Below are 10,030 nucleotides of genomic sequence, written 5' to 3'. Positions count from 1 at the left end.
ACATTTAGAAAGAGATATTTGATGAGGTGCTACAAATTTTCTGAGTGAATGCAAACTTAGTAGCACCATCAAACCCACCAATCTCTTCATCAGGAACGTGTGATTAGGTTGTTTTGTTCTTGGGGAGTTGTTGGAGGGAAGAGGGAGAAGAGTAGTAAGGGTACGATCAAAGATAATTGTCTTGAAGACCAAAAGTAAATAGTAATGAGCAAAAGACCAAAAGTTTGTTGAAGATAAATAGATAATAAATGAAAATAGAGCTGTTAGGAATTATGGTCTAGTTCGGGTTCGGGTTTTGGTCGGGTATTTTTACCCTCTATAACTGGGTTTTGGGTTTGGGTTCGGTCCGAATATGGTTTTGGGCTTTTTAACCCTTTTAACGGGTTTAGGGCCAAATTATCAGGTCGGGTTCGGGTCAGTCCGGGTTTAGATAGTGTGACCAAACCCGACCCTATGTATTTCGGTCTGGGTTCGGGTTCGGATTTTGTCGGGCTCGGATAGAGTTTGGTGCGGGTTTTTTTTTTTCGGGTTTCGGGCAGAATGGACATCCCTGGGCTAGGTCCTATTTTCTCCACATGTAAAAAGTCAAGAAAACAAAAACAAATTTTGGGGCCACTGAAAGCACGGGTTTAGACCGACTTCGAATCGGATTAAGGGCTTTCGGAAAAATATATAATTTTTTTCGGATGACAATATCCTTTCCAATTCTGATCCAAATATTTTTGGATGTACAATTTTTTTTTCTCGAATTCGGAAATTTTGAAAAATCAGAAAAATATTAAAAATTCATAATAAAATCATATAATCAGATTATCTTTTACGACAACCATTTTTATTCGGTTAATACATTTATTTAACAAGCATTTTGAATATTGCTTCAAGAAATAGTTTAGACCTTTTAACATGTTCATTTAACATTTTCAACATGTAGATGCATTAATTAAGTAAATAGAAATGTGAGAAAAAATAGAGACACGTACAAAAATGACTATCTTGATTTTTGAATGTGTGAGAGAGACAATGTTCTACTTCTTTAGGACTTTTATTTAGGTTAAAACTTATTAGTGGTTATGATTTAGTAACTATATCTATATCTTAATATTAAAGTTCCCACAAAGAGTATTTTTCGATCTCTATTAAAATTCCACATCATCATCTCCTATTAAAACGGGAATTCCTTTCCTATTTATTAGACATTTCTAATTAAAACGGGAATCAATTTCCTATTAAAACATAAATTTCTCCTCTATTAGAAAAATGAAATTCTAACACTTCTAATTAAAACGGAAATCTTTTTCCTATTAAAACAGGAATTCCTTCCCTATTGAAAAGGAAAAATATAACATATCTAATTAAAACGAAAATCATTCTCCTATTAAAACGGAAATCATATTTCTAAATTAAGTCAACTATTAAAACGGGGTTAAAAAATGAGTTTATAAAATTTAATTAAAATAATTTGTTAGAAAATTAAAACGGGTTTTTAAAACTTAATTAAAATGATTTGTTATGAAATTACAATAGGTTAGCGAGTAAAACGGGAATCACGATTTGTTAGAAAATTTCTATATGTATATAGTTATGATTGTTGAACAACTATATGCACGGGCCTACTTTCTAGTATTAATATTAAAGCTCCCACAATGAATATTTTTCTAGCTCTCTTAAAATTTCATATCATCAACTCTTATTAAAATAGGAATTCCTCTCCTATTGAAAAGATAAATTATAGCACTTCTAATTAAAACATGAATCATTCTCCTATTATAATGGGAATTCCTCCCCTATTGAAAAAAAAAAAAATCTAACACTTATAATTAAAACGAGTATCTTTCTCCTATTAAAAATGGGAATCACACTTCTAAATTAAAATGGGATTTTAATTTAAAACTTAATTAAAACAATTTGTTGAGAAATTAAAAGGAGTTTTTAAAACTTGATGAAAATAATTTGTTAGGAAATTAAAACGGATTAGCAATGAAAACATTAATCTTGATTTGTTAGAAAATTTATATATATATAGTTAATTGTTGAGCAAGTTTTTAAAAGAGCTGATGTGTATGCACATGTCTACTTTCTAATGAATTTTATGACTAACATATGTTAAAAATTCGGAAATCGAATCATGTCGGATTTAGAAAACAAATACAATTACAATCCAATAATTTTTCAAAAAATTTGGATATCAAAAATTCAGATATTGGAACACAAATATTCTTGCCAAAATAGGACATTTTTTATCGGAATTTGGAAAAATCAGAAGTTTGCAAAAAAAGTGGCACCTGTAAACGGGTTTGTACAAAATAATCTGAATCCAAAATTCAAATTCGAATTGAATATAAAAAGTTTAGATACCCGACCCGATTTCCTGCCCAATGTGTAATTGTGTCCCAAATGGTTAGTTAGGAAATGTTGAAATTTCGGATTGATTTATAAATGATAAAACTGTAAATATGTTAATTGGTTGGTATAATTACTTATTTGTCATTGTCTTAATTTAATTTACTTGAACTTTTGTTTTTTTGGGTATTGTAATTTAATGGAAACTAAATGGGTAAATTCGGAAAACCAAAATAATTGAAATATGAGATGAGATGATTTATATGAGAACAGATGAGATGAAATATTGTTAATTATAAATTATATGAGTTATGAGATGAGATATTTGAGAAAGATATAGCAAAATCTTTGATAAGCTTAGTTTCTGAGGCGGGATGTATGCTGTATACAACTCACAATTTCACAAGTGCGTTGCCTGCTAGCATTAATTCCTCTTGACTGATGCATAGAACAAGCTAACCAAACAGCTAGCGTTATTCTAGCTAAGTTGATACTATTAGGTGAATTAAGTACATAGATTGACTGCCTATTGTTTTTCCTTGAAGTTAAACTCAAGTCTTAGCTTGTTATCCGCAAGTGATAATGGGAAGTCTTGGCATTCACAAGGCCAATCTGTTGAGGTGAAGACCAATTGAACGTTGTCATCGTTAACAACAATTAAGACAATGTATCTCACTAACTTCTGCTATGCACTAACTCTCTTGAAGTGACTACCTCAGTTGTCCTGCTTGATTATTTAAGTTTAGATAGATCACAGTTTCTTATTGTGTAAGACTTGGAATATATGCACCCTGTTCAAACAACATATCATCTTAATAAGAAGTTTAATAAATATATAGCTTAATATAGTAGTATAAATGTGATATATACACTTAAGCTTGAAAATGAAATTTGTTAATATTGTCCCTTAAACTATCTAGCACTGCAACATATAGCACCCATAGTGTCTTCGATTTAATGTGTTCGACGCTTCTGATTGAAACGTTTGTGTGAAAATCTTCAGTAGCAAGTTCTAACAAGCTCAAATCGGATATAGAAATCCTTCAGGTTATGAGCAGGTTAGATTAAGACATAATGCTTAAAAATATGTTGGAGAGCTACATTTTATCGATCTCACCGTTCTTTGTAGGTATTAAACTGTATTACAATAGTAATAGTAATGTGATGGTCAAGATATAGTCATAATATGGAACATACTTTGCAAGAAACCTGTGATTAATTAAAAAATTATGCCAATTCAATCGAAGAACTCTCATGAATTAGATTTGGCTTGGGACTGTATATGCATGACAAAACAATGCTAGTTATGAGAATAAAAAGTCCTAGATATCTGGCAATCATCTATACAGGTGGAGTGTCCCCACTGAACACCTCCATGTCTGCTTGACTTGTAAGAGCGAGCCGCATGTTAACGTCAATGTTCAGAAAACTGTTATTTTCTCCTATAGAGCCAAATTTGACCACCTTCTAAAACTTCACAAAAGACATAATAGAATTCCATTGTGAATTAAGAAACATACATTTTTTGATTATTCAATTAGCTAGTTAACATGTTTAAAATTTTAATTAATGGTAATGATTTCATCCACACAACTCTGTTCTGTTTCGCTGCAACAAATGAATTACAATAATAAGACTAATTAACTCTCACGTGTCTACGTCAAGTGTGTGGTTAGTTGGTTTGGGTGGGACAACACAAAAATCTAATTTTTAATTAGTGACAATTTTACAATTGTTTATAAAATAGAGAATATTATGATAAATCAAGAAAAAAATGTCTGGATTTCACTGTATAAATAGACTGTTTTATTCCTCCATCAATTATGTTATTACATAATATCTTTTTAATTGTAATTATAATAATTAAAATTATATATGAGTATAATTGGAAAATATTACTGTTTAATGAATTATTCTCTTTAAAATAGTAAGATTCATACGGTAATTATTACGTGATTTTTAAGTTATTTGGAATCTTCTATAAGCACAAAGCTAAAAACTGATCAACAAAATCAGTGTTATAGCAGTGTGTCAGTATGTCTAATTTTCTGTTGAAGTTGGTTGTATCTAAAGTCAGTTTTAAAATTATCTATCTCAAGTTCTCAAATCTCAACAATCTATTTATTCAGTTCTTCTATTATTTTATAATAATTCGAAGACCTTTATTTTAGCGCTTTGTTAGGTTTACGATTGCTACAGCCTACAATGTTAGGGGTTAATTCATTCAACAAAGAAAAAGGAAAATAATTACTGAAGTACGAACTATATTTTAGTTGTTGCTGAAGTAGACATGGCAGTATTTGTGGACCAAGAAGAAAATAGTGCAGTACTGCAGTGCTCGTGCAATTTTTATGATTGATTGATTTGATTTGGGAATCATTGTGCTGTGCACGTGAACAGCAATCCTAATGGTGCGTCAGCTTTTTGCACTTCTTATTCTTTCCGAATCAGATGTATAATGTGTCCTTGGATTGTACTCTACTCTACTTACACGACGTGTGATTAGTATGGGGCTACACGACGTGACTAGTAGGCTCTCAATGGATCGGTTTGGATCGGACTACGAAAAATCGGAACCAAACCCATAAGAAAATTAGAAATCCGAATATGAAACTGAACGTATTAACCGAACTAATAATATTATATTTCATTTGAAACCAAATCGAATTGAATCCAACTACCAAAATATCACAGATATATCTGATATATTGCCGATATATTGGTATTTTAGTACATTGATATTGATATTTCCGATATATATCTACTGAATCTAGAATTCTTTTTTCCCGATATATATCGGAATTTCCAACATAAAACTTTATATCGTTGATATAATCAATATATCCGATATTTACGATATATATTGGTTGACTTTTTGACCATTCTTTAATATAAATCCGATATTCCCAATATATTTCCGATATATTTTCGATATTTATGATATTTTAAATAGTTTGGAATGGTCACCAAAAAAATATATATATCTAATATATATTGGTTTTTGGGTACACTGATATATTTATCAATATCGATATTTTGGGCCTTGATCGAACCTAACCTATATGATATATTGCAAACCGAAATCGAACTAACCCTCGAACTGAAAACTATAAAATTAATTAAATCCTAAATTAAATAAATTAATTTTAGTCACACAATTTATAAACATATACAAATTTAATTATAAATATTACTAAAATGTCATTTTATCGGTTCGGTGGAAGACAAACCCGACCAATTTAGTTCTATTTCAGGGTTAGTGGAGGGCAAACCAAATTATCATAACTCAAATCGTTTTTATTGTTTTTAGTTCGACCCTAGAACTTTTGCGGTGGGCCAGTGTATATACTTATTGCACCTATTATTGTTTTTACCTTGAGGCATAGCATAACAAGTCTGGCTTTAGGTTTGAACCCAAGTGGTCACTAGTTTAATTCCCCTCAAGGCCATTGGGGAGGGGCAGTACCCGGCCAAATATCCAACTAGAGCTCCGGAGTTAGTCGAGGTGTGTGTAAGCTAGCCTAGACACCCGGTTTGCCAAAAAACAGAAAAAATGTATATACTTGAGGGTGTACACATTGTATTATGTGAAGGACCACGTATCAAGATTTTTGCAAGTAGCTACATGCTCGTTGATAGAATTGTGAACAACCTCGAACTCACAGTTCGTGGGGCAAGATTTATCTTCCGATTCATTTTACTTCGTTAATCAATGTTGGAAAGGCCAATCCCCCTAAATGACTGTCAGTTACCAAAAAAAGGAGGTATGCCTAGAAGAAGCCAGTTTTGATCTAAAGTAGTTAAGCTTCTTTCATTTGTTTGGTTGTTAACGAAAAATCCTATATATAATTTGGTTATCCATATAAGGATGTGTCAATGCTCAGTAAATACATGATCTTCACTCCATAGTGCTTGTACATAAACAGATTCAGTCAAGATGGTCTGCAGGAGTATGAATGGCTACACATTAACGGTGAAGATTTACAAAATACTTGGATAAACAAACAATTGAGTTAACTCTAAGAAGTACAGATTTAGGACATTAAAAGCCATTGACAGGGGAGGTTACTGGATAACTATTATGCTAATTGAACTCTAGCCTAGATGTAATGTTGGGTGAAAAATACAGTAAAAACTAATTTGAAATGTCTTAAAAGTCTTGTCAGGTTGATTTCTTGGGAACTCAATATTTTAAACAAAGTCTAATCTGGTAAGTTTGAGTTTGCTATTTCCAGATTAGTTGAACCCCCCTTCACATTATTGTCTTAAGTGAGATTATTCTAATATTCCACTAATGAACTCTTCTTTTTGTCTCCAAGACTCCTCTTTGCTTCATGATGAAGTGGCCAACAAGTACACATTCAATGGTGGGATAATGGTTGTCAGGGAGTTTAGTAGCGTGTAATCCCCTGTTCATGCGTCGAGCTTTGTCGTCCAATTCACAGCGTAGATTAGCCCAGTCATCACACTACTAGTTAAGCTAACAGAATTCCCATTTGGTAAGTTTTGATTCTCTCTGAAGAGTTAACTTTGTTAAGCGGGAGAGTTTCATTAAGTGCTTAAATGGTTAATTAACCATTTAACTATGATTATGGATGGAGGTGGGGCTAAGTGCACACTAAGGCAAGGTTTAGATGTTGGTGCTCGTGTGTGTGAGACACAAGAAAGCGATTAATGATTGTAATGTGAAATTAACTAGTGTTAATTATACTAATTGCTAGACAACCTGTGACCATTGACCTGTGAATGCTAAAAGAGTAGAGAGAAATGTGTATAGTGTACTGAACTTGCGTCTGTAGTGTTCCATTCTAGTGTCACTCTCTTTTGTTTGAGCCCATTTGGAATATGCTTCTTCTTTGCAAGTCATATATTTTCTCCATTTATATTGAAATGATCTGTATTTATTTGCAGTATAATACACCTCATTATAAGTAGTATGTCCGTAAATATGGAAAACACGGAATTAGGTTTGAGGAGTTTCACCCTGATCTCCACACAAATGTAAATTTCATTATGCCACTCTATCTGGTATAGCGTTTCTGGTTTTCACCTAAGTATTTCTATATTCCTCTCCGAACGACAATTGATAAGATTCGATGTTTTGATCAGCAAATAAATTCATTTCATGGCAAGAAGATCTCCTGAATTGCAAGTTTGATAAGAAAAATATAATCCAGATAGAACCACTTCATATATATTAGGCCATTGTATGGATATAAGAATCATGATAGTCGTTACAATGTGTTTGTGCATATACTCCTAGCAACAACGGACGATTCAGTTAGAACTTGTACTATAACCTGAAGAGTAAAGAGCAAAAGAAGGTGGAAATGTGGACTATGATCTTACAAAGTAACTGGCAGAAGCTGTAAAAGAAGATATGACCCCGAAGATTCAAAATAGAAACAGTGATTACCGTAGTGTTGGAGATAAAGCATACGCAAGTGTTAGCAATGTATTAGCTAGTATTGTGGTATTATATAATTTTACTAAGATACAGACTTTAACTCGATCACCCGGCCTGAACAGTAATGCCAAGTACAATTACAAATGCAATCCCCATATGACTTGGAAGTTATAAACATAGAAAAGCAATCTAACAAAATGATAATATATGTATTGATCAAGCAAACAAAATGGGTTTGGTTTATGTTAGCTCTTTTGTCCTTTAAGGATGCTTGAATGGAATCTCAAATGTGTACGTGTTTTAAAATTAATACAAGATGGGTGAAAGAGGGTTGTGTACAGAAAAATAATGAAATATGTAGCCCACTAAGCAGACCAAGATTAATTAAGTATTCATTCTAATATGATCAACCACTCTATCCAGTGTTTATAAACCGAGTGATAGTTCTTCCATTGAGCTGAAAGAAATTCACCAAAATAACAAAACTAACTTCAATGGCAGGGCTTGGATCTCCTTGTGGAGCATGCAAATTCTTGAGGCGGAAATGTGTGAGAGGATGTGTTTTTGCTCCATATTTCTGTCATGAACAAGGAGCAACGCACTTTGCAGCAATTCACAAGGTCTTTGGCGCAAGCAATGTCTCAAAGCTGCTCACACACCTTCCACTATCAGACCGTAATGAAGCCGCTGTCACAATTTCATATGAAGCTCAAGCCAGGCTTCAAGATCCCATATATGGCTGTGTCTCTCATATTTTTGCTCTCCAACAGCAGGTTTAGTTCCCACTACCTACACATTGCCCATGACCAAACGTAATATAGAGCCCACAAATCAGATTGCATATTTTAAGTATGTTTTATCACACATTACTTACTGTGTATATGCTATATTCTGCAGGTTGTCAGTTTACAGGCACAACTAGCCTCTCTAAACGCACAAGCATCCCAAGCTTTTGTCAATGGTTCTACGAATATAAGATCTCAAGAAGACAAGTTTTATGCCACATTTCCTAATTGCCCACAGGATGACCAAGGTTTATTTCATTTGGATGATTCGAATTCAGCACAACAAATCCACCCGACTACGATCAACTACTCTGATAACATGTTATACTATGACAATGGGTTCACAAATCCTAACCACATGGCTGATTACAACCAATCTTCAACCACTGAAGAAAATGTTCAATTTCCTAGTTTCGAAGACCCATCACATGCCATGGCTTCTCATCTTGACATGCAAATGAACACAAGGAAATGGGCTTTCCAAGATACTGAGGACCTGCATTCAATGGCATTTGCCTATCTTCAGAATTCTTGAGATGGCACAGAACCTCGGCGAAGCGTGCAGTCGATCAGTTTAGATATTTTAATCAATTTTGAATGCATAGTATTATTGAAGTATGCACTTAAGCTTCATATATAAGTTAGGCACCTGAACATTAGCAAAATAATATCCATCTATGATGTTCTTCTTCAGACATTTGTAACCTTGGACTAGATAGAAGTATAGAACAATATTGTTACTTTTAGTGAAAATGGACAAAGGGCATCACTTTCAAGATAATGATCGACTTTGATTTTAGTACAGATCAGATGCGTTTCTTCAAAAAGACCACCTGGGCTCCTAGTTTGCGACGGTAAAAACTTTGCCCCTACTAGTAACCTCATAGGCAGCAACTACTTCTCTACCTTACATAGTATGGAAATATCGATCTGATCTGTACTTTAGTACTTATCATGAGAAATAAGTACACTAGGCAATGAAGAACCTTTTTGGATTTGAATTTGAATAATGATTATTAATGGATGCAGCTACTCGTCTACCCCGTCAAATGAGGAGTTGTGGACTATAGGTTGATTTATTATTATTTTTTTTTTTTTTTTTTTTATTTATTTTTTTTTTTTTAAATGGTTAAGGCAGACCCCCACCTGTGTTTATTGAACGTTGAACCTTACAAAGCCTCCCTAAGAGTTAGATCATTAGGGAAGCACACAAAGCCTTACAAAATCAAAATGCAACACGCAACAAACTTGAAAAGATGAGATTACTCACTAGCTAGACATATCACAATGGGTCCTCGATCAAGAATGAAGTGATAGCAAGCAATGCTATCTCATTCTCTTACTTTTTGGCCATTAATTGCTTCACTATCTTTGGATGATCCTTCCTAAGATGAGTCTGCGCTTTCTCATAGTCACAGAAGAAACCCTCGCAAGCACAACACACAAAAGTGAGTCCTAGAGTGTCATCCCAAAATTCTTTGGTGTAGTCCTCAAGATT

General features: G+C 33.3%; 1 protein-coding gene across 1 annotated transcript; it reads left to right on the top strand.

Annotated features, from left to right (window-relative positions):
* Positions 1-8,184: 8,184 nt before the first annotated feature.
* On the top strand, positions 8,185-9,336 carry LOC147505783 (LOB domain-containing protein 29-like). Its single transcript, XM_086604183.1, has 2 exons — positions 8,185-8,520; positions 8,645-9,336. Exons 1-2 carry the CDS (start codon positions 8,242-8,244, stop codon positions 9,065-9,067), a joined length of 702 nt encoding a protein of 233 aa, XP_086460309.1. The 5' UTR covers positions 8,185-8,241; the 3' UTR covers positions 9,068-9,336.
* The last annotated feature ends 694 nt before the right edge of the window (positions 9,337-10,030 follow it).

This window comes from Coptis chinensis, chromosome 4, assembly GCF_015680905.1.
Source record: "Coptis chinensis isolate HL-2020 chromosome 4, ASM1568090v1, whole genome shotgun sequence".
Lineage (NCBI taxonomy): Eukaryota > Viridiplantae > Streptophyta > Magnoliopsida > Ranunculales > Ranunculaceae > Coptis > Coptis chinensis.
The sequence above is the reverse complement of the archived record's forward strand: the minus strand, read 5'-3'. Positions and strand labels throughout refer to the sequence as shown.